The sequence below is a fragment of the Hyla sarda genome, chromosome 5 (assembly GCF_029499605.1).
Source record: "Hyla sarda isolate aHylSar1 chromosome 5, aHylSar1.hap1, whole genome shotgun sequence".
NCBI classification, from domain to species: Eukaryota; Metazoa; Chordata; class Amphibia; order Anura; family Hylidae; genus Hyla; species Hyla sarda.
In genome coordinates this window covers 330,137,982-330,164,167 of record NC_079193.1, presented here as the reverse complement: position 1 = coordinate 330,164,167, position 26,186 = coordinate 330,137,982, and the positions used below count along the sequence as shown (strand labels likewise).

The 26,186-nt window shown below is 42.2% G+C and overlaps 1 protein-coding gene across 1 annotated transcript in view; it reads right to left on the bottom strand.

Annotated features, from left to right (window-relative positions):
• The window catches only part of VPS13B (vacuolar protein sorting 13 homolog B), a 1,225,788-nt gene that overhangs the window by 279,896 nt on the left and 919,706 nt on the right, over positions 1-26,186 (bottom strand). Inside the window, exon 36 of the mRNA XM_056522379.1 lies at positions 16,718-17,095. Coding sequence (XP_056378354.1) covers positions 16,718-17,095 — 378 coding nt within the window. The remainder of the gene's footprint in view (positions 1-16,717; positions 17,096-26,186) is intronic.

The following is a 26,186-nucleotide window of genomic DNA, read 5'->3' as shown; positions in this document are numbered from 1 at the left end:
AGACTTACTGGCCTATAGTTGCTTGATTCCTCCCTACTACCTTTCTTGTGAATGGGCACGACACTTGCTAATTTCCAATCTTCCAGGATGACTCCTGTTACCAGTGATTGGTTAAATAAATCTGTTAATGGTTATGCTAGTTCACCGCTAAGCTCTTTTAATAATTTTGGATGTATCCCATCAGGCCCTTGTGACTTATTTGTCTTCACTGTAGACAGCAAACTTAGAAACTCTTCCTCTGCAAAGACACATGCATAAAACGATTCATTAGTCTTCCTCCCCAATGGAGGTGCTTTTCCTTCTTTTTCTTCTGTAAAAACTGAACAGAAGTATTCATTAAGGCAGTCGGCTAGCCCTTTATTCTCTTCTACATACCTTCCTTCCTTAGTTTTTAATTGAATTATTAATTGTTTTAATTTCCTTTTTTTATTTATATCTCTGAAGTATGTCTTATACTCTTTTTTCACAGACTGAGCTAGTTTTTCTTCTGCCTGTGCTTTAGAAGTTGTAAAACTTGCTTGGCCTCTTTCTGCCTAGTCTTGTAGATTTCCCTGTCTTCATTGCTCTGCGTTGTTTTCGAATTACTAAGTGCTAGCTTTTGTTTTTTTATGATTTTGACCACCACAGTGGTCTCTTCCTTTTTCTGCTTTTACTAACAAGGCTAATGCAATTTTCTGTTGCCTTCAATAATGCTTCTTTTAAGTAGTCCCATTTCTCCTGGACTCCATGTAATCCGTTCCAGTCTGATAGGGACTCATTTTTTAAAAGTCTGTTTTTCTAAAATCTAAAACTTTTGTTTTTGTGTGGTGTGACTCCTTCACTGTTCTTATATTAAACCACACTGACTGGTGATCACTAGATCCCAAGCTTTCGCCCACAATATCATCATATACCAAATCCCCATATATGAATACCAAATCCAAAATGGTCTCCCTCCAGGTTTGCTCCTAATTCACTTGTTGTAGAGATAATCCCAGTAGGGAATATAGAATATCTGTACTCCTGGCAGAACTAGCTATTTTGGTTTTCCAGTTTATATCTGGAAGATTGAAGTCTCCCATAATGATAACTTCTCCTATCATTGTCATTTTAGCTATTTCTTCAACTAGTAGATCATCTAATTCTTTAACTTGGCCAGGTGGTCTATATATCACACCTACATGAGCATGGACAAAAGAAAGAGAAGATAACTGTCTGAGGACTTGAGAACCAAAATTGTGGAAAAATATCAACAATCTTAAGGTTACAAGTCCATCTCCAGAGATCTAGATTTGCCTTTGTCCACAGTGCGCAACATTATCAAGAAGTTTGCAACCCATGGCTCTGTAGCTAATCTCCCTGGGCGTGGATGGAAGATAAAAATTGATGAAAGGTGTCAACGCAGGATAGTCCGGATGGTGGATAAGCAGCCCCAAACAAGTTCCAAAGATATTCAAGCTGCCCTTTTTTTTTGGGGGGGGGGGTGGGGGTGGGGGGAACTTTGAATTAAAAAAATTATCTAAAAATAAGCAAGAAAACCCTACAGAAACCCTACAAAATTCCCCACTTTTTTCTCTTTAATTGCCTATTTTACAGCGTAACCGACATAACAACCCCTTCTTCAGGATGGATAAAACGGTTTTAAAATACAAACATTAAGTATTTCACTTCTATACCACAATTAAATCTTAGATAAAATCTATTCATCAAAATAGAGTAAATAATAATAGTTAGTAGAGATGAGCGAAATCACAGTAATTCGATACGTCACAAACTCCTCGGCTCGGCAGCTGCTGACTTTAGCCTGCATAAATTAGTACAGCTTTCAGGTGCTCTGATGGGCTGGAAAAGGTGGATACAGTCCTGGGAGAGAGACTGTATCCAGCTTTTCCAGCCCACCGAAGCACCTGAAAGCTGAACTAATTTATGCAGGCTAAAGTCAGCAAACGCCGAGCCACTAGGTTCATGACGATTCAAATCACTGTAACTTCGCTCATCTCTAATAGTTAGCTTAACAAATCTTCTGAACTTGAAAAAGCTTCCTAAAGTCTGTTGGGTTATACTTGAAATCAGTCAGTATTGTGCTGACAGACACTACCCCTCAACACTTGGTACAGATCCTATAATATATGCATATTTTTGGAGATTTAATGTTTTTTCTAAACCAGACAATTGCAATGTTTACTGCAGAAAAATTCCAATATTACAAGATATTGGTTGCTGGAAAATCCCTACTAAGAACAGGTTAAGATAGATAAGTTATTTTAGATAGATATATCAAAACCAGTCAAAGTAAGTTAAAATAGCACGGTGCTCTTTAGCTGCTGTCATGTAAAACTGTATACCAGGACAATGGAAAAAAAACATTTCAGCCAAAAGACAGCAAGAGAGGCATGTAAGGCATTGGAAAAATCTTCTAAAATAAGAAAATTAGGAAATTCTAAACATAGTCTTATTTAAGTACGTTCTCCTTGTTTCGTGTATTCAACTCCTTTACAGGACCATGTGCGCTAGGTGGAAGCAGCTGCTACCCCCTGGTGACATACAATAAACAAATTCTGTGGACAAACTAATCCTTTAGTAATGTGTTAGGCTTTGTTCACATCTGTGTTCAAGGCCCCTATTACAGACTGTCACAATTGTTAGAAAAAATAGAGAGCAGCATGTAGCGCTATTTACTCTGGCAGAAGAAAGGACAACCTGGTAGAACCTGACAGACAATTACAAGGAAAAGGCGAGCACAGGAGCTGCACTTGCTTCAAGACAGCAGATCACAGTTGCTATCAGCTGCCAAGACCTCACTGGTAAGGGCAGACAACTGTCACTACCCCCCACCACCACCACCAAACTACCTAAGTAGTCTAGTATTGGCATTTATATGTAGTAATATTGAATAATGGCACTCATAGACCTGAATTGGTTTTTCCTAACTACCACAGTTAAGAAATAAGGTTGGAAGAGAGGAAGAGGAAGTAGAACGCACCTGGTAAAAAAGTAAGTAAATCGGTAACCACTCAATTAAGTGGGCTGTCCCGATTGGTCAATTGATCACCACAGATCTGGCTTTTCTAAACATTGGCAATCAGCTGTCCTTGCCAGGAAAACTCCATGCGACTAGTATAGGGGAAATTTATTATTTTATTGTGTAGTTTCAAAAGAATTAGGGATAATGTAACCTTTATCATGTTTTGTTTTTCATTTATTTTTATTTTTTTAACATGTTCATTGTGTATAATATATATTTTTTTAAACTCTACTCCTGCTCTGGTCCCTGATGTGATTATTTTTCTGTTTCTGGGGCCCAATGCGTAACCCTGCAGCTAAGCGAAGCACTGGTGGCAGTGGTGTCCAGCCTTGGCCAGTTATTGGCTGAACAGCAATGTCACATATTTGGCCCTGGTCTTTCTCCCAGGGATGGCCAGTGCAGGATATGCTATAAAAATATATACACACACATACACACCTCCTGCCGGATAACCCGTTTACCACAAAACAAGAGATTTTCCTTTTAACTATTTTGCACAAGTGACAGCATTTATCGATTGGTTTTTCAAGTTGCATGATGAAAGAAAAGATTTAAAACATCTCAAACCCTTTAGAATGGATCAGAACAATGGATCAAAAATCTTGATGTAAATATTTACAAGAGAAAAATAAAATGATTAAAACCAACCAAACTGACCTCAAAACTCCCCTTTCACCACAACTATCCTGGATTTCACATTTGTTAGGAGGAAAAAAAGAAAAAACTGTGAGTAACACGGATTGATACTCAGATTTCATATTAACTATCTTCTGTATCCAAATTAAAATCTCTGAGAAAGAACAGTTCAGTACAGTTTACAAGACAATGTCATATAAAACGTGTCAGAAAAAAAGAAGGTTTTCTTTTACTAAATATAGCTTGCGCAAGTGAGGGATTAGAAGAATTTTTTCCCCTTACTACTTTTTCTGGTTAATTTGTCTTTTTTTCCGTGCTGGTTATAAATGTGTTTATACGACTCAGCACAAGAACGACGATCAAAAGGAAAGATGGTGAGAACGCACAAAACCCCAAGTGGATAGAGTTGTCTCATAGGGGAATCATGCAGATTCAAGTAAACAAGTGCGAATTGTTGAGGTTTTGGTAAAAAAGAAAAATGCTACTATCATTTTATCTTAAGTAATTCTATATAACAACATCTGTAGAGCAGATGGCTGAAAGGCGGAAAAACTATTCTCCGTTTTCTTTCTCCTGCTCTAAAGCAGATCTGAGATGACAACTTTTGTCGCCGATCTCAGCTTGGGTCAGCAAATAATTTGTAAAAAAAAGGGGTAAAAAAAATGCAGCTGCTGCAGATGTCCGCTGGACTGTGCCACTATAAAATCAAAGACAAAGTGAATTATTTCATGTATTAGTTTCACGCTATAAAAACAGTGACATTAATCCGGCCGTACTGAGGGTATCTGTGCAAGAAATAAATAGCACATTTCGGAAAACATGGATTTCATTTCATTAAGTTTCATACCGAAGACACATTAGACCTTGTGACATGGAAAAGCTGGAGTGATTTCCCTTTTTCTGATATTTATTGACCCAAGAAATGCAAAAACTTGTGTAGCTGAGCGGTGTTTAGGGAGAATCGACTCTTTGGGGGTTGGTGGTATTCAAAGAACAATGAATATATAGGGAGTGAGTTATAACCACAACCACCACATAAATCTCAATAAGGAAAGTTCAACTAGTGAAGAGCCCTAAAAGTAGAGTGGTAGAGTAGTCAAATTTGTATTTTTTTTTCTTTGACCAAGGGTGCAGTTGTGGGTGCTACAGAGGTGGGAACTGCATCAGGACTCTGTAGTGATTTTCTTTGACTAAGGGTGTAGTTGTGGGTGCTACAGAGGTGGGAACTGCATCAGGACTCTGTAGTGATCCAGTCTCTCTTGCTCCACAGAAGAAAAACAAAGAGATTGTCTGGTGAACATTTACATTTTTAAGAATGGGCCCACACTGCCTAATAACACAACAAAGGCTTATACATACCTCCCTCGCACCCTCATAGCCTCCAATATCGGTGGCTGATCTCCGCCAAACTTTCCCTTCACGGAACCACAGACGTGTTGTAGCAGCGGCGCTCAGCCAGTCACTGACGGAGGTAGGTAATACCTACTGACTGAGATTTTTCAAGAAAATTAAGTATTTCTCACAGAAAAGGATTGCAGTAACATGTTTTGCTATACACGTGTATTCCCTTTGTGTGTATTGGAACTAAACCAAAAAAGGGAGGAAAAAAGTGAATTGGACATAATGTCACACCAAACTCCAAAAGCTGGGATGGACGAAATTATTGGCACCCTTAACCTAATATTTGGTTGCACACCCTTTGGAAAAAATGACTGAAATCAGTCGCTTTATTTAACCATAAATAAGCCGGAATGTTGGACCACTCTTCCTTTGCAAACTGCTCCAGCTCTCTCTTATTGGAAGGGTGCCTTTTCCCAACAGCAATTTTAAGATCTCTCCACAGGTGTTAAAAGGGATTTAGATCTGGACTGACTGTTGGCCACATTAGAACTCACTTGTTGCCACCAATTACTAGGTATTTTTTGACATATGTTTGGGGTCATTGTCCTGCTGGAAGACCCAAGATCTCAGACACAAACCCAGCTTTCTGACACTGGGCTGTACAGTGCGACCCAAAATTCGTTGGTAATCCTAAAATTTCATGATGCCTTGCACACATTCAAGGCACCCAGTGCCAGAGGCAGCAAGACAACCCCAAAACATCATTGAACCTCCACCATATTTTACTGTAGGTACTGTGTTCTTTTCTTTGTAGGCCTCATTTCATTTTCAGTAAACAGTAGAATGATGTGCTTTACCAAAAAGCTCTATCTTGGTCTCATCTGTCCAAAAGATGTTTTCCCAGAAGGATTTTGGCTTACTCAAGTTCATTTTGACAAAATGTAGTCTTGCTTTTTTATGTCCGTGTCAGCAGTGGGGTCCTCCTGGGTCTCCTGCTATTGTGTTTCATTTCATTTAAATGTTGACAGATCGTTCATGCTGACACTGATGCTCCCTGAACCTGCAGGACAGCTTGAATATCTTTGGAACTTGTTTGGGGCTGCTTATCCACCATCCAGACTATCCTGCGTTGACACCTTTCAATTTGTCTCTTCCGTCCATGCCCAGGGAGATTAGCTACATTAGCTATATTTTTACCTTCTTATTTCACTACTTTTGTGTTTGGGCTACTCTACTACACTGGATATCCCATTATAGGTTGAAGCCCATGTAATGTCTACACCAGCGGTACTCAACTGGCGGACTGCGGTCGCCAATCATCTGGACCTCCCGCCGTTTCAGGGAACCAGCTAGAGGAGGTATCTGCTGTCCTGGTATTCATATGTATCAGTGTCTTTAAGACACTGATACAAATAGCCTAGCAGCGCTTATTTCTTGCATGGCCCTGTGGCCCCTAGGTGTGAACCAGGTCTTAGTGTTTAGCTCAGACCTTCATCGGATGGCAGACCTGCATAAGTGGATCCCTAATAAAAGAAGTTGAGTACCCCTGATCTACAGCTATCAGTGCAGCATTTCATTTTGTCTGGCTTTAATAAGTTTGCAGTATACAACATCTTTACTTTTTGGCAGTTAAAACAAAGTGCTACAGTACATTCATTGTTATTTGTAGGAAATACGTTTTTTTTGGGTTGCTCTTCTTATCTTTTTGCATTGCATATTTAAAATTTAAGTTTTCAGAACTCCTGTAGTATCATTTTGGAGTGCCTGTGCCATCTCTCCATTTCTTTTTTGTATCAGAAAAAAGGGCATTGAGGAGCAGGTGTTAATCTTTATTAGGTCTCTCCTGCCACTTGTCCCAGACATAACAAGTGAACTGATATCTATATCTGTTTACATGTTTTCTGCACAAGCTATACTGTATTAATGTTGGGTTGGTCGGGTTGCCTCTTTCTTAAGCAGTCTCTGGGAAACAGACAGGTCAACCTTTACAGTCACCAGCTCCATGTCTAGCGGAGATAGGAACATGTACTTTGTAGTCTGTCTCGTGGATTACCATCAGACACACAATTCTGTTCAGTACAGAAGCATGAGTGATACAGGCTCCTCCATACTGGATATTAATATGATGTATAATGAGAATGTAATCCTTACAGTGACCATGAACTTGTTTCAAGCCTCCCAACCCTGGCGAAGGTAAGCGTGGGAATGAGAACAATGTACTGAACTGGTCTGAAAAAGTCTTTATGGGTAAATCAAGAATGCCGGCCCAGAGCACTCACAAAGTCTTTCATGTTGCATTTTAGCTTAGAAAGCATTTGCAAAATGCACTGTAATGCGGTATGGCCTGCCAGATTTTTTGAAGTCGAGAGGGAAATAAATCACCTACGTTTGGCCTGTTATGAATACTTCTCAGTTACAAAACATTTCCTGTATCTGTTCTGTTGCTATGTCGAGGTTCAGCTGGTATTCTTCTTTATAAGGTTGTCTTATTACAGAATCATTTAGGTGCTGTTGGCACTGCCAAATTGGTTTTGGCAAAAATGTCTTTAAGATCCTTTTTTTTTTTTTGTTCTTTACAGAGACTACTCTGTGAGGAGATTTAGGTGCCGTCAGCAAGCCTGGCTCTTTTAGAAGGCCCCATTCCTTTCATCAAGTTGAGTATGGCGCCAAAAGAGTGCCCTTCAGCAAGAAGCCAACATCCTAAATATCATACAACCCTAGGACACGGAGCATAAAAACAATGACCGATATACAGTTTCATTAAGTACAGTACTGTCTATTCATACGTTTGACTACATTTTCTTGGCAGGGGCAATAAAATTAAAGCACTCAGCTAAGCAGCACATCTTTTACAGCACAGGGCATGTAACATTTTCCTTTTTAAGATAAATATGATAAAAAGTTTCTTAGAGAGAGTGCTTCTTGAAATGTGTACTCACAATTATACTGAAAGAACACAGAATAAGTTTGCTAGAGGCAAACTTGTATGAAATGGCAATTTCAGGACTGTGAACCGGATCCCTAAACTAATTAATTTTGGTTTACAAATGGCAGACATTTTTAAGAGACAGCGCTAAATAAATGAATGTTTTATGATGAGATATGTGATCGTATAGAGCCGGAGCAATTAGCTAGATTCTGTAAATACTTCAGATCGGAATGGGGTCATTAAATGCTCGAAAAATTCTGCCGGGCAAACGGCAATAAACAAAATCTCGGGAACAAAGCATAATAAAGAATGTTTATTAGATGCTTGGACCAGATACTCGAGTTTCTAAATGTTTACGCTAAAAGTCGATGCACCTTTCTTATAAATCATATTTCCGCTTATGTACTAAGGAGGAATTTTTCTAGTAAATAACAGCAAGCAAAAGAACAAATGTGCAAAGTAAATCCATAAACCAACACTTACAGTATGGCTATTTCCTCATCGCAGAATGGAATTGAATGGTAATGCAAAACATGTCCATGTCATTGACACCTTAAATGTTGGATGCTGTATTTGTCAGGCATTGGGAACTCTACCTTATCCCCCATTGTTAGGTCTGGGTTGGCTTCTAAACTATGTGACTACGCTTCAGAACATGTTGAAATTGAGCATGGCAATTCATTGTACGACCAAGAAATGTAACTTACAGCCATGCTGTAAATCGGGTACAATTCCTTAGAGCAGGAAGATCTCCAAAATGTACAGACCATACACTATACATAAGTGTGCAGAGCTGACACTTTCTATCAGTATATCTATGACACCTATAGATTAAAAAAACTTTTATTGTATCATTATTTTTATAAGGGAATAGAAGAATAAAGTGGGCAAGGTCTTGTAATATGTGTTCATACACATGTTCGCCTTGTCCCAATCAGGACCCCAAACTATATTGGCTACAATAAATATAGGCGTCATTGCAGAGAGAACAGGCAGTGACCACTTAGTTGGGGCTTGCATCAGGGGATCCCAAAAAAGGCTCCCTGAGAACAGATACTATCAGGGGCACCCTAAAATTTACATTTAAAATAAAATAATAAAATAAAACTAATGCACGTCTGGTGTTACGCTATGTGCTCCGGCCGCACATGCTGGCTGTGAGCGCATGGTCCCATTACCTGCTGTTGCCGGCAGGGCTGGGATTCACATCGCGGGACACGCCCACATGCGAATCCCAGTCCATCACTCACCAGGTGCTTCTCCTGCCCCCGCATTTCTGCTCCAGCGAGCGTGTCCCCCAGTGTGCCCATTAGTGTAGTAAACCTGTGGCTCATTGATAAATTCCTCCTCCCACACTTCCCTGCCGGATCTTTTTTGTCTTGAGCCTGAGAGAAAGCATACCTGAGAGTTGCCCTGCATCTGATCCTTTGCTCTGTGACCTGACCTTGCTCCTCTGCCACCTGCCTAGAGACCTCCTGCTACATCCTGACTACGCTACTGTGCTGCCTGCCCTGACCTTCCGCATTTCCTTGGCCGTCTGTGTGGTCGAGCCATGCCAGGGGTAACGACCTGGGTGCCACCTGCCACAGCAAGCCCATCCCACTTTGCGGCGGGCTCTGGTGAAAACCAGCGGCACCTTAGACTCTGTTCCCTGTTACGGTCAGAGTCATCTGCCACACAGGTCCAGCGGATCCATCGGTTTTCCCATCTTCTGAAACATGAGTGTTACAGTAAGATCCGGCCATGGATCCCGCTGAGGTACCAATGCCAGAAGTCACAGATCTTCCCTCCGTTGTGGTACATCAGTTTTAGCAATTGGCGCAAAAGGTACAGCAACTTACCCAACTGTTTGCTATGATACAACAGCTTTTGGCCTTGCAGCAGCAACTCCAAACTGTCCCACTCCCTCCTCCAGATCCTGCAGTGTCTTCTGGCTCCCAGCTACATTTACCATTACTCTCTAAATATGATGGTGACTCCAAGTTATGCAGAGGCTTTGTTACACAGTGCTCCATGCATTTGGAGCTCATGTCTGAATTGTTTCCGACAGAACGTGCTAAGGTGGCCTTGGTTATTAGCCTACTGTCCGGAAAAGCCCTGACTTTCAACTTGACTTATTTTTGGCAGAATTTCACTGTGTCTTTGAGGAACCCACACGTGCCTCTTCTACTGAGACGGCTTTGGTGAACCTATGTCAAGGGAATTCTTCCGTTGGTGACTATGCGGTTCAATTCCACACTCTAGCCTAAGAGCTAGCATGAAATGATGAGGCCTTATGTGCCAAATTCAAAAAAGGACTGTCTAGCAGGATTAAAGATACCCTGGCTGAACATGATCCTCCTTCTTCTCTGACTGAACTTATCCACCTGGCCACACGTATTGATGTGCATTTTGCTGAGAGGCAGGAAGAACTGCGCTTAGAGAGGGAACCTGCCCGAACACTGAGATATCCTCGCCTGGCACCTGTGTTTCAATGTCCACCTCTTCAGTTTCCTGCACCTCTTGCCGAAGAAGCTATGCAAGTGGATCGTTCCTGTCTTACGCAACAGGAGAGATCACAACAATGCAGTGAGAATTTGTGTTGGTATTGTGCTAGCCCAGAATACTTCCTCAAAGACTGTTCTGTTCGTCCACAGTATCCGGGAAAATGCTCGCACCTAGGGCACGTAGGAGAGGCATCCCTAGGTGTGAATACCACCTCCCCTTGCTTGACAATTTCTGTACAAGTCTTTGCTTCTGCCAAGTCTTCCTTCAGCACTACAGCATTTTTGGATTCTGGATCTGCAGGTGACTTTATTGATGCTTCTTTCATCCACAAATATCTTCCTGTTACTCGGCTTGCCAAGCCTTTGTTCATCTCCTCTGTTAATGGACAAAATTTGGACTGTAAGGTGTTATCCCGTATTGAGCCTCCTCATGCAAGTGGGTGTCTTGCATAAAGAAAAGATTGAATTCTATGTACTGCCTCACTGTACTTCTGAGCTTTTTCTTGGCCTTCCTTGGCTCCGACTTCCACTCTCCACAACTAGATTGGAGAACTGGAGAAATTATTCATTGGGGACAGTTCTGTCAAAATCTTTGTCTCAGTCCAGTCCAGCTTAAAGTTGTTTCTCATCCTCCTCCTTTGCCTGGTCTGCATCTATCTTACCAAGATTTACCAAGAAACAGGCTGAGTCTCTGCCTCCACATCGTCCTTACAACTGCCCTATAGATCTTCTGCCTGGTACCACTCCTCCTCGTGGAAGGATATACCCTCTATCGGTTCCTGAGACCAAGGCCATGGCTTAGTATATCCAGGAGAATCTCCAAAAGGGATTTATCCTTAAGTCCTCTTCTTCTGCTGGAGCTGGTTTCTTCTTTGTAGGGAAGGATGGCTCACTCCGTCCATGCATTGACTACAGGAGACTTAACAAAATCACGATCAAGAACCGTTATCTACTACCTCTTATCTCAGAAATTTTTGGCTGTCTACGTGGTGCCAAGATCTTCTCCAAGTTGGACTTACGTGGAGCATATAACCTCATTCGTATCCGCAAGGGAGATGAATGGGAAACGGCCTTAAATACTCGTGACGGACATTTTGAGTATCTCGTAATGCCTTTTGGTCTCTGCAATGCTCCAGACATTTTTCAAGAGTTTGCCAATGATATCTTCCATGATCTTCTCTACACCTGTGTTGTCGTATACCTAGATGACATCCTGATCTTCTCTTCCAACTTAGAGGAGCATCATACTCCTGTTCGTCTGGTTCTTCAGCGACCACAGAAGAATAATCTCTACACCAAACTGGAGAAATGTCTGTTCGAGAAATCTAGTCTTCCGTTTCTTGGCTACATTGTCTCTCATAGGGGCCTGCAGATGAATCCAGAGAAATTGTCTGCAGTGTTGGATTGGCCTCGCCCTTCTGGCCTACGTGCTATTCAATGCTTTCTGGGATTCACTAACTATTATCGTCAATTTATCCCACATTTTTCGGCCTTGGTTACTCCAATTGTGGCTCTCACTAAGAAGGCATCTAATCCTAAGTCTTGGCCTCAAGAGGCTGAAGAGGCCTTCTCCCGTTTAAAGTCTGCGTTTGCCTCAACTCTCGTGCTTACAAGACCTGATCCGGAGAGGACCTTTGCTTTGGAAGTTGATGCCTCATCTGTTGGAGCCGGTGCCGTTCTTACTCAGAAAAACGCCAAGGGCAAGACTGTAACTTGTGGGTTCTTCTCCAAGACATTCACTCCTGCTGAGAGGAATTACTCCATTGGAGATCATGAACTCCTCGCTAGCAAGTTAGCTTTGGAGGAATGGCGACATGTATTGGAAGGTTCTTCTTATCCGGTCAGCATCCACTCCGACCATAAGAATCTTCTATACCTTCAGTCTGCTCAGCGTTTGAACCCCCCGACAAAAAAGGTGGTCACTGTGCTTTTCTAGGTTCATCTTCTTCCTCCACTTCCGTCCAGCAGACAAGAACATCAGATGCTCTCTCCAGGTCCTCTGACGTCATTGGTTTGGACTCCACGCCTAGCCATATTATTCCTCCTGACTGTTTGATTCTTGCTGCTCCTGCAAAAATTCAGAAAGTTCCTCCGGGAAAATCCTTTGTGCCCGCTAGATTGAGACGCAAGGTACTGAAATTGGGTCATTCTTCCTTGACAGCAGGACATCCTGGAATACGCAAGACTCTACTTCTTATCTCCCGGCACTACTGGTGGCCCCATCTTGAATGTGATGTTTCTGATTTTGTTCGTTCCTGTGAAACTTGTGCCCGTGACAAAAGCCCCTGACAGAGACCTGCAGGACTCTTACATCCTTTACCTATTCCGGAGACTCCCTGGTCCCATATTGCCATGGATTTCATCACTGATTTGCCGCCATCTCGTAATAACACTTTCATTTGTCAAAAGATGGCTCATATCATTCCTCTACCAGGTCTTCCTTCTGCTCCACAGCTGGAAAAGTACTTCTTGCTGTATGTCTTTTATTTACATGGACTTCCTCGCATCGTGGTGTGCAGTTTGTCTCTAAGTTCTGGCGAGCCATTTGTAACCGTCTGGACACCAAGCTGGACTTCTCCTTGGCCTACCACCCTCAGTCCAATGGTCAGGTGGAGAGGGTTAATCAAATCCTTGAGACTTATCTTTGGCATTTTGTTTCAGCTCGCCAAGACGATCGGGTCGACCATCTCCCCTGGGCTGAATTCTCTTATATTCATAAGTATTCCGAGTCCATGAGGTTGTCTCCCTTTTTTGTGGTCTACGGACTCCATCTCTGGACTTCTCCTCTTCCTCTCCCAGTTTCCTCCGGTGTGCCTGCTATTGATGAGCTGGTCCGTGACTTCTCCACCATCTGGCAACAGACCCGACAGTCTTTATCCCAGGCTTCTTCACGTATGAAGGCGCATGCTGATAAAAGCAGAAGACCTCCTCCGTTCTTCTCTCCTGGTGACATGGTGTGGCTTTCATCCAAATACATCCACTTCAAGATACCCTCTTAAAAGCCTTGTCCTTGCTACCTTGGTCCCTTCCAGATTCTACAAAAAATGAATCCTTTCTCCTACAAACTACATCTATCTGCTATGTTACAAATTCCCAATTCCTTCCACGTCTCTCTCTTCAAACCTCTTGTGACGTCACGTTACTTCATATGAGGGCGCTGCAGGGAGATCGCGGGGGTCCCAGCGGCGGGCCCCCTATGATCAGACATTGTTTCCCTTATCCTCTGGTAGGGGATAAAAGCTTAGATCCTGGAATACCCCTTTAAGTTTTTATAATAGAAGTCATTTACAAATCAAGTAATTTGCCTAAGGGCAACCACAAATGTGGAAGTTGCAAATGGTGTCCACAGCTGTGGAATGGAATGTACTTCAAATTAGCAAATGGTTAAGTGGGCTGGTATTTTGGCCCATTCCTGCATGCAGATCTCCTCTAGAGTAGTGATGTGTTGGGGCAGTCGCTGGGCAACACGGACTTTCAACTCCCTCCAAAGATTTTCTATGGGTTTGAGATCTGGAGACTGGCTAGGCCACTCCAGGACCTTGAAATGCTTGTTATGAAGCCACTCCTTCGTTGCCCAGGCAGTGTGTTTGGAATAATCATCATGCTGAAAGACCCAGCCCCATTTCATCTTCATTGCCTTTGCTGATGGAAGGAGGTTTTCACTCAAAATCCCATGATACATGGCCCCATTCATTCTTTCCTTTACAAGTCATCCCAGTCCCTTAGCAGAAGAAAAACAGCCCCAAAGCATGATGTCCCCCCCCCCCCCCCCCCCAATGCTTCGCAGTAGGTATGGGATTCTTTGGATGCAACTCAGCATTCTTTCTCTCCTCCAAACACGACGAGTTGAGTTTTTACCAAAAAGTTCTACTTGGGTTTCATCTGACCATATGACACTCTCACAACACTCTACTGGATCAACCAACTGCTCTTTAGCAAACTTTAGATGGGCCCAGACATGTGTACTGGCTTAAGCAGGGGGACACGTCTGGCAATGATGGTAGCCTTTGTTACTTTGGTCCCAGCTCTCTGCAGGTCATTCATTAGGTCCTCCCGTGTGGTTCTGGGATTTTTGTTCACCGTTCTTGCGATCATTTTGACACCACGGGGTGAGATCGGAGCCCCAGATCAAGGGAGATTATCAGTGGTCTTGTATGTCTTCCATTTTCTAATAATTGCTCCCACAGTTGATTTCTTCACACCAAGCTGCTTGCCTATTGCAGATTCAGACTTCCCAGCCTGGTGCAGGTCTACAATTTTGTTTCTGGTGTCCTTCGACAGCTCTTTGGCCTTGGCCATAGTGGAGTTTGGAGTGTGACTGTTAAAGGTTGTGGACAGATTTCTTTTATACTGATAACAAGTCCCACCGGTGACATTAATAAGGTAACGAGTGGAGAACAGAGGAGACTTTTTTTTTTATTTTTTTAAATCAAACTTTTTTTTAGATTTTCAAGCATAACAGGAGGCAAAGAACATTTTGTCACTGTCTTCAATTACAAACTGGTAACGCATTGCTGAAAGGTACATCAGCAGTAATACAATAACAGAGCTCAAAGTAACAACATGGCTCTAAAAGGTTCTGGAGTTAAACTAACTAATGTATAACACAACTTCAGTAAGAGTCATGTCTCTGTAGTGACTCATAGTTATCAAGTCCACAATAGAATAAGAAAGGACATGGAAGAAGAAGAGAATTGAAGGTGGGTCTCCTCAAAACCCACAAATAAAAGGGTATAGAAAACTTACACTCAGAGGAGGTTGTGAAGAGGGAGGGGGGGTGAGAGGGGGTACAGGGAATAGAGGAAGAGAGGGTAGAGTGAGAAGGATAGCAGTGCTGGACAATAGGGGTCAAAACAAAAATCCTCGCAGACAGACAGAGGAAAAGTTACCGGTCTGTGAGAGACAGAAATCGTGCTTGTTTGTAGGTGACCAAATACTTATTTTCCACAATAATTTGCAAATAAATTCTTTAAAAATCTGATAATGATTTGATGGATTTTTTTTTCTCATTATGTCTCTCATAGTTGAGGTAGACCTATGATGAAAATTACAGGCCTCTCTCATCTTTTTAAGTTGGAGAACTTGCACAATTGGTGGCTGATTAAATACTTTTTTGCCCCACTGTACAAAATAGAGACAAAATGTATGCAAATGGTTAAGTGGGCTAGTTCTCAAGGACCGCAGGGGGAAGTGAGTACAATCCTTAAAACAGGGAGATATTCACAAAGTACAGGATATAAACTATGCAGTAATGTGCAAAGCTGAATTGTTCTATTAGTATATTAGCTATAGATTTTAAGAACTTTATTTTTACTAAGAATAGGAAAATACCTGTGTTATCTAGTATTATGATACTAGTGTATTTTTATCTGGCAAATAGGCATTTTTACCAGCTGGGCCACAAGGGTCTTGGTGTGAATGCTACCTCTGCACCCTCTGTAACTACACCCTTGTATATCTACCTGCTCACTGCTATCACTTATCTACACAATATGGAAATAAATGCTCATTTTAGGAAAGTGAAAAGATGCCTTTAAAAGGGAATCTGTCATTTGGTTTATCCCATATAACCAATAGAAACATGTTTCATGGCTAATAATTATGCTCCCTGCCATTCCTGGTTGTCCTGGATGCAGTCAGTAAAGTAGAGAAAAGAAGCTTTAAATATCTCTTAGGTCGTATGTAAATCAAACTTCAGTAGTGATTGGGGTGTGCGGTTCTCAGAACTAGTAACCGCTGCCCGGGCTGTATTATTTATTCTATAATCACACCTTCTCAGGCATGATTGACAGCCTGGGTACAGCTCTGCTTTAGCATATCAGGTTGACATTTCGGATTTTTTTTTACTCTGACACATGTATTTCATATGCACTAGATCTTGGGCCAGTCAAAATAAAATTGGTGGGTTTGGCTGACCTGAGTCTAATGGCCACCTTAGTACTTAGGTACATAACAGGGTCAAATTGAGCAGGCTAAGCCTACTAGGAAATTTCTTTGACATGCTATGGGGACTTTTAAAGTCACTGCTGCAAATGCCTTAAAAGTGGAAGAATTGTTGTTAAAGTAAAACTTGCTTGAAAGTTTTTACAAAACTTTATTTGACACATCAAGTTAGGGTTAAAGTGTCGCTGTCACAAGCAAGCTGGGAAAAGAGGTGCTCAGCCATGTACTTCAACTGCCTTGTTCTAGAGATTGGTGGAGGACTGAACAACCAAACCAATCCAAAACAAATTCATATGTCAAAAGTTTTTTAAGTTACAGTGATACTTAAATACCTATTGTCAGCCACATGTACTTCCATAGATCATAAAAAAAACTTACCTAATGTTTTGTTTCCTGCTTGAATACTAAGATATCCTCGGAGATCAGAAAAATATGTCAAAACGCAAGGAGTTTTTGGATGTGGCACAGTCTCCAACGACAGGAACACCTGAGTAGTCTGAAATGTTATCCTGTGAAAAAAAGACATTGACCTCCATGTTCCTTCAGGAGCCACTGTACCAGGATACATCCTATGACCGAATGTAGTAGACTTTATAGTTTCATCCATTTGCAGCATTTCTTCTGTTGTTGCTAGAAACTCTAGTGTATGGTCTGGTCCACTTTTTATGATCTTTTCTAAGAAAACACTCAGCTGATCCAACTTGACAAAGCTGAAGTTGACTTTAAGTGGTCTTGATATATCAAGATTGATGTCAACTGTTAAAAAAGGAGAAATGCAAGAAGCCTTAATACTTGGTATCATGAAGACAGATGTGAAATTCATAACTCAGACTAACTTTAATATTCAGTCTACCAAAAGACAAACAGTGCAACCTGTCCAAAAAACACCTCTTTGCAAAGACCACCTGCCAACTTAGACCACATTTTCCCTTAAAGATTTTCAGTTCCACCATATACTATGCATTCTGCTCATCTTCCTTGAGAAGGCAACCCTCCCATAGAAGACCACTTTTTAATGCAATTTTTGGACACCTCAGGTTTCATGTACAATATACCACATAGATCTTGTGATTGTCTGTTTGGGAACTAATACAGTGATTTATATTAAAGTTAGGCTACATTAAAGGGGTACTTCAGTAGAAAACTTTTATTTTATTTTTTTTATCAACTGGTGCCAGAAAGTTAAACAGATTTGTAAATTACTTCTATTAAAAAATCTTAATCCTTCCAGTACTTATTAGCGACTGTATACTACAGAGGACATTCTTTTCTTTTGGGATTTCTTTTCTGTCAGGACCATGGTGCTCTCTGCTGACACCTCTGGCCATTTTAGGAACTGTCCAGAGCAGCATATGTTTGCTATGGGGATTTTCTCCAGCTCTGGACAGTTCCTGACATGGACAGAGGTGTCAGCAGAGACCACTGTGGTCGTGACAGAAGAGAAATGCCAAAAGAAAAGAATTTCCTCTGTAGGTGGAGCTCACCTCCACGTCCGGCCAATGCAAGGAGAGGTGTGGACGCACCCAGCAAACTGTAAAGCAAGAATTTCCAGAATGGCAGCTTTTCTTATGAACATCAGGCTTTATTGTGATATAAATAATCCAACACACGGGACAGGAGACCGGTGACGCCTTTCGGTCTGATCACCAGACTAAGGTCCACAGTAGTACCACACAGACTGCCAATGTTAGTTGCATCTAAACTAATTTGACCCAACAGGTCATCACAGGTAGTAAACCTTCTCTATTTCTACATAACCATACTATAATTCCTCCATTTAACCCAAATCACCCATAGTAAGGATTTAATACTAATCTTTCATGCCAGTAAAAAAATGTTCAAAAGAACTGAACCATTGAAAACGTTCAGTTTCCCAAATGTCCTAACATTGTAAGCCTCTCTAGGCCTGCACCATGTAAAATCTTAAAGGGGTTCTCCGGTGCTTACACATCTTATCCCCCATCCAAAGGATAGGGGATAAGATGCCTGATCGCGGGAGTCCCGCAGCCGGAGACGCCCGTGATCATGCATGCGGCACCCCATTTGTAATCAGTCCCCGGAGCGTGTTCGCTCCGGGTCTAATTACGGGCGACTACAGGGCCGGCGGCGTGTTACGTCACGCCCAGCCCCTCAATGCAAGCCTACGGGAGGGGGCTTGCATTGAGGGGCGGAGTGTGACGTCACACGGGGGCGGAGGCGTGACGTCACATGCCGCCTGCCCTGTAGTCGCCCGTAATTAGACCCGGAGCGAACACGCTCCGGGGACTGATTACAAATCCGGCTGCGGGACTCCCGCGATCAGGCATCTTATCCCCTATCCTTTGGATGGGGGATAAGATGTGTAAGCACCGGAGAACCCCTTTAAAGGCTATGAGAAGGAAAGCAGATGGATTTAAAGAAAGACATGAAACAAATGTTAGCAAAAAACGTTCCCTGGAGTAGTAGTCACTTACAGTTGCAAAACTAACTTTTCCTCACTTCGTGATTACTCAAAAATTACATCTCACCTTTCACAAATAGCCTTCCAGCATAACATAATTTATGGCAATACATTTAAAGGGGTTATCCAGGAAATCAACTTTTTTTTTTACATATATATATATATATATCAACTAGCTCCAGAAAGTTAAATAGATTTGTAAATTACTTCTATTAAAAAATCTTAATCCTTTCAGTACTTATGAGCTTCTGAAGTTAAGGTTATTCTTTTCTATATAAGTGCTCTCTGATGACACGTGTCTCGGGAACCGCCCAGTTTAGAAGAGGTTTACTATGGGGATTTGCTTCTAAACTGGGCGGTTCCCGAGACATGTGTCATCAGAGAGCACTTAGACAGAAAAGAACAACTCAACTTCATCAGCTCATAAGTACTGAAAGGATTAAGATTTTTTAATAGAAGTAATTTACAAATCTGTTTAACTTTCTGGAGCCAGTTGATATATAAAAAAAAAGTTTTTTCCTGGATAACCCCTTTAATTGCCAAGGATGTATCATAACATAATGGGTTGTAGCCTCCAGGAGCTCTACTCTATACATGACATAAAAGAGCCAAAGGGGTACTCCACTGGAGAATATATATTTCTTTAATCAGTTGGTGCCAGAAAGTTAAACAAATTTGTAAATTACTTCTACTAAACATCTTAATCCTTCCAGTATTTATCAGCTGCTGTATGATCCACAGGAAGATCTTATCTTTTTGAATTCCTTTCTGCCTGACCACAGTTCTCTCTGCTGAAAACCTCTGTCCAGAGTAGGAACTGTCCAGAGTAGGAACAAATCCCCATAGAAAACCTATCCTACTCTGGACAGTTCCTAAAATAGACAGAGGTGTCGGCAGAGAGCACTGTGGTCAGACAGGAAGGAAATAAAAAAAAAGAACTTCCTGTGGATCATACAGCAGCTGATAAGTACTGAAAGGATTTATATGTTTTAATAGATGTAATTTACAGATCTGTTTAACTTTCTGGCACCAATTGATTTAAAAAAAATGTTTTCCAGTGGAGTACCCCTTCAAGATCTTTAAAAAACTGGGATGAAGACAAAATTCGGTATGAGAATTCTGCCTTTTCTGTGACAATGTTTTCAGGGTCCCCCACTAGTTTCCCCGGTCACTATGTTTCAACACGATACATGATAGCTAATGGCACTCAAAAGTCACAGCATTGACCTCAGTCATGTCAACACGTCATTACTAAAGCAGTATGAACACATACTGGTGGAGGACCCAGAAAGCAATGGCATGGGAGTAACAGAGGATTGATAATTGTTATTTTATCAGTTGTTAAATTTACAACTAGACAACTCTCTCTCCATGGCAGAAGAATCCACTTAAGAGAACAAGGATTTAGTTGAATACCGTTATCACTGTCCCGCAATGGAGAATAATCTGGGACAGGGCTCCCAGGGCGTTGATCTGTATAGCCTACAAGGAGACCCAATACAAATTGCTCATGAGCTGGTATCACACTCCCGAGCTCCTCAACAGACTGAACCCCTCTTTCACTCCGCAGTGCTGGCGCTGTGGGGTGGACATTGGGTCTACTTATCATATTTTCTGGTCTTGTCCGCTTATACGGGGTTTCTGGGGGGTAGTGGCCTGTTTAATTTATATTTCCAAATAGAAATTAGATTTTAGGGGAACAGGGAAATCGATGTTCCTTAAAAGTTCACCCAGATGGTTGTGTTTTCTCATTGGCGTGGAGTGTAAAAGTGACTGCGATCTGCTTCTGACTACTCTGGGATTCGGCTATTATTTTTATAATCCAAATCGCAATTGTAATAAAGTTTCATGACAGCAAGTTGCACAAATATAAAAATTGCTGTTGCGCGGTACGTCACCATGTAGCCCAGGCAGGCCATAAACATATCACCTTAGTTGGTCGAATACTCATTCAGCCAACAGTTCTCTCTCCCTATCAGGAGCACTGTCTTTCTGAGGGGTGGAAGGAGGCGGGTCCCGGCAGGCATGATGTCACATGAAGCCTGGCCAGGACTCTGCTTCTGCCAGTCTTCCTATATGCTGCTCTCTCTCTGCAGGGTACCTCCAGCTGTTTCAAAACTACAACTCCCAGCATGCCCAGAAAGCCAACAGCTGTCCGGACATGCTGGGAGTTGTAGTTTTCCAACAGTTGGAGGCACCCTGGTTGGGAAACACTGCTCTGCAGTGTGCATACAGACTAAGTACAGGGGAGGGAACGCAGCCTCTGTCTCTCTCTCTCTCTCCTGTGTCTCTCTGCACTAAAAAGTCAATGCTGAGAACCAGGGGTGGTGGGAGCAATTACAGAGGCAGTAATTAAGATGAATGTCAGGGGGGGGGGGGGCACAGAGAAGGGAGTGCAGTGAGATAATACAATGTATAAGATAACATGTGGTGAGGGGCAGGGAGAACACAGAGCAGGGGGAGGGGGAGGTTACTGGCCTCTGTTATATGAGAGGCATGTGCAGGCTTGTAGCCTACAGTGCTGCTCCAGGCTGGGAGCGAGTCATGAGCTGAGAGTACTGAACTTCCTGTGGAAGGACCAGAGCCCTTTCAGCATTAGTCCTAAAAGCTGTACACTTACAGCACCAGCGCATCTATTAACTCCTACTGTGTCGGAGCGTATACTAAATACTAATATACGCTACAGCACAGTAGGAGTTAATAGACGCACTGGTGCTGGAGGAGTGAGGAATCCCCGTGAGCACACCCATCTCCCGACCCGTGCGTCCGGGTTTGTAGAGAGAGTGTCCGCGCAGCGCCGCCCACTGTCCCCGGAAGCGGGTATGACGACAGACGCCGATCCGATCTCGCATGTGCGCCAGCAGCCACAAGTACTGCACGGCTCCCCGTCACTGCGGGCGCGCACATGGAGACACAGCCAGGATGTCTGACATGTAAGTGAGCCATCCTTCTTTCTCAACAGGCATTACCCCCAGTAATAATCTCGGGTTGATAGTGGACTGTATGTGTGTTTAATTTGCAGGAACCAGTGGACGTATCTGAATACCGTGGATCACATTAATCTCTGATTCCATTGAGTCACATGACTGTCTATGAGACCGCAACTGTATCGGCGGTCTCAGACTATGATTTGCCTTTTTTCATGACATTTATCAATGAAATTGGTGAAAGTGTACAAGCGCACATTATTGTTCATAGCCCCTGATGAGGTCACCGCCAGCTGATTGAAACGCGTTGGGCAGGGCATTGTACATATTATACCACGCTGACCCAGGTTGTTCTTTAATGATATGAATAGGATCATTGCTTGGTTGGATAATAGACAGAATACCTATATCTTAACAGTGTGTATTTTTGCGTCTATATCTTGGCATTTGGGATCATCATCAATATCCCTGGCCAAATACCATTATTTCTGCACTCAATATATATGTGTCTTAGCTACATTTATATTAAAAGTTAAGTTTTAGAAAATGGATATTCCAAATAAATCTTATTTTTCTTCACAAATACAATATGTCCACTTTATGTTGGCATCATAAAATGGACATATTTTTACTGCTTGAAAAAATTAGAGGGCTTCAAAGTAGAGAAGCAATTTTCAAACATTTCATGAAAATTGTAAAATCTGAAGGGACAGATGTTACAGAACTATAACTCCCAGCATGCCTGGGCAGTCTAGGCATGCTGACAGTTGTAGTTTGGCAACATCTGGAGGGCTACCATTTGGGCACCACTGTAACAGCCTTTGGCTGTCTGAGCATGTTGGGAGTTGCAGTTTGGCACCCACTAGGAAGGGCAGCAGTAAATATCGCTTACTGCCCCCTTCCCCCCCCCCCACCGTCCCTACCTGCGACGTGATCTCCGCTGTCTCTGCAATGATCTTCGGTCCCCACGCATCTTCTTTGCAGGTACCGGCCTCCATCTTCTCCCCCCATTCTGCCCGAGATCCAGTATTGGGCAGAACGGGGGTTGCCATGGCAACCCAGTATCCTGCGCTGCCATTGGTCAGAATCAGTTCTGACCAATGGCAGGGGATAGGAGGAGATCGCAGCACTGCGACCTCGCTCCTATCCCTCAGGATGATCGTGGCTGTCACTGAGAGCTCCGATCATCCCTATTTTCCGGGTGATCGCGTCACCATAGACCCGATCAGCCCGGTATTAGCAGAAAATCGCATGTTTGAATTGACATGCGATTTTCTGCATTAGCCGACATGGGGGGGTCTCAGGACCCCCCTCGGTGATGTGCCGGGATGCTTGCTGAATGATTTCAGCAGGCATCCTGGTCCCCAACCAGCTAGTGGCGGGGACCGGAATTCCCACAGGCGTATGCATATGCCCCACGTCCTTAAAGACTCGGGATGCAGGGCGTATGCATACGCCTGGCATCCTTAAGAGGTTAATAAGGACATTAGTGAGTACACTAATGGGACACCATCTATCTGAGTCAGTTGGAGAAGAGAAGGGAAAGAAGATGACTCTGATCAGAGAAGACATCAGCTGTAAGTCACTGGATATAACTGTACTGTACTCATATGACTGCAGGGCCTGTTCTATATACTTAACATAATCTGGAGCAGAGATAACATATCTATAGATACAGGTTTCATGATAAAGTAATATTCAGGAAATACTGAATACTGATGACCGGGTGGAACTACAATGGTGTTTTATAGTTGTCTTTAGAGATAAGCAAAGTTACAGTACTTCGATTCTGTACGAACCTCGCGGCTCGGCGGTTGCTGACTTATAAATTAGTTCAGCTTTCAGGTGCTCAGGTTGGCTAAAAAAGGTGGATACAGTTCTAGGAATAACACAAGATCTGGACAACCTTGTCTAAGAAGGGATGTCCAGTTTTATTTTTATTTTTTTATATACAGAATGAAAGACATTACATAAAAAGACAAGTTAGGGGAGCTTTTTCAAGTTTGACAATGGAAATTATTTTTTTCTTGAACGTTTGATTTTGTGAATTTGTGCAATTTGTGAAACTGTAGCCACAATAGAACTAGAGGGCCCAGCATAACCAGCCAGCCTATTGTTTTCTCAGCGCCTAATGCTACCGTATTTCTGTAGTATGTTCAGACTATGTCCACTCCTTAGACTATGCCTCAAGACTGTCGTGTTACTCACAAAAACATGTTTGTAATGCACGAAAGAAAAACTATCAAGACACAAACTTTTTTTTTTTTAGTAAATGACCCTCTGGTAATTAGAAAAGTCTGCGCTCCAGCCAGCTCCACTTCTCACGTGTCAGGACTCATTAAATCATAAGGAAAAAAAAGTCTTATTTCAAAGTTAACAAATGCCATGCTTAACATAACAGCTAAACTGGAATGAAGTAGGCACATTCTTGGGTTTCCACATGAAGTCATGCTAAGCAGCCTACAGCTTAACTTGTAAGGACGATTAATTACTCTTCATATAGTGAACCTGACCTAACATTCTGCAAGAACTAAGTAGAAGAACACCACAAACACTGAGCTCACTTGCTACAGATGAAAAACAAAAAAGATATGAAAATATCTATCTATTAAGTAACATAGTTCATAAGGTTGAAAAAAGACCATACTCCATCAAGTTGAACCTATAACCCTAATGAGTCGCTAATGAGATGACCCAGAGGAAGGCAAAAACCCTCATCTTAGAGGTAAAAATTAGTTCCCGACTCCAAATATGGCAGTCAGAATAACTCCCTGTTTCAACGTTCTGTCCCTGTTTATCTAGAATCCATAACCAGCAATGTTATGACTATCCAAAAATGCATTCAGACCCCTTTTGAACTTTTCTACAGAGTTCACCATGACGACCTCATCTGGCAGAGAGTTCCATAGTTTCACTGCTCTTACAATAAAGAACCCCCATCATGCTTGTGTAGAAACCTTCTTACCTCAAGACGTAGACACAGTCCTGGGTATAAATCGATCATGGGAGAGATCTCTGTACTGTCCCCTGATATATTTATACATAGTTATTTGGTCTCCCCTAAGCCTTCTTTTTTCTAAACTAAATAACCCTAATTCTGATAATCTTTCTGGGTACTGTAGTCCTCCCATTCCCCGTATTACCCTGGTTGCCCGTCTTTGAACCCTCTCCAGTTCCACTATATCTTTCTTATATACTGGTGCTCAGTACTGTACACAGTATTCCATGTGTGGTCTGACTAGTGATTTGTACAGTGGTAGAATTATTTCCTTGTCGTGGGCCTCTAAGCCCCTATTGATGCACCCCATGATTTTATTTGCCTTGGCAGCAGCTGCCCGATGCTGGTCACTACAGCTAAATTTATTTTTAACTAAGACCCCTAAGTCCTGTTCCATGTCAGTCGTTTCAAGTGTTCTCCCATTTAATACATAATCCCCACCTGGATTTTTCCTCTCCATGTGCATTATCTTACATTTATCAATACTGAACCTCATCTGCCACTTTTCAGCCCAAACTTCCAACCTGTCCAGATCCATTTGTAACAGTGCACTGTCCTCTATTGTGTTGACCACTTTACAGAGTTTAGTATCATCTGCAAAGATTGCTACTCTACTTTTCAACCCCTCTACAAGATCAAAAATGAATATATTAAATAGAATAGGACCCAAGACTGACCCCTGTGGTATCCCATTAGTAAAAGTCAACAAATCAGTACCATTAATAACCACCCTTTGTTTCCTATCACTGAACCAGTTACTTACCCACTTGCACACATTCCCCCCTGGCCCAATCCTTCTCGTTTTGAGCACCAACCTTTTATGTGGCACCGTATCAAAAGCTTTGGAAAAATCAAGATATACGACATCCAGCGATTCCCCATGGTCCAGTCTGGAGCTCACCTCATAAAAGCTGATCGGGTTAGTATGACAGAACCAATCCCTCACAATGCCATGCTGATATGGGGTCATACATTTATTTTTAACAAGATACTCCAAAATAGCATCTCTTAGAAAACACTCAAACAATTTACATACAATGAAGGTTATACCAACAAGCATATAATTCCCGGGGTCACTGTACTTCTTCGAGGGTTCTTCTGGGATGTTTACCTTATCTCGCTGTATTTCACCTAGCATTTCATTTTCCTCGGTGAATACAGTGGAGAAGAATTTTGTTTAATATATTTGCTTTTTCCTGATCCCCGTCCATAATTTCTTCCTCATCATTTTTTAAAGGTCCAACACTAGAGAAGGGCGAATTGAATCAGATGAATCTGAATTCGTTACAAATTTCCTGAAAAATTTGGTTCGTAAGGAATCCGAAAATTGCCGCCATTCGATAAAACTTTTACGATTAAATATCATTTAGTGTGGTCCAGGCCAGGGGATCAAAAATGGTGGCTACACGTGTGAGGTCATGAGGTAAGGAACTCTGGGAAGGCAGGTAGGCGGGATCACCCTGAATCACATGCAGCATATCA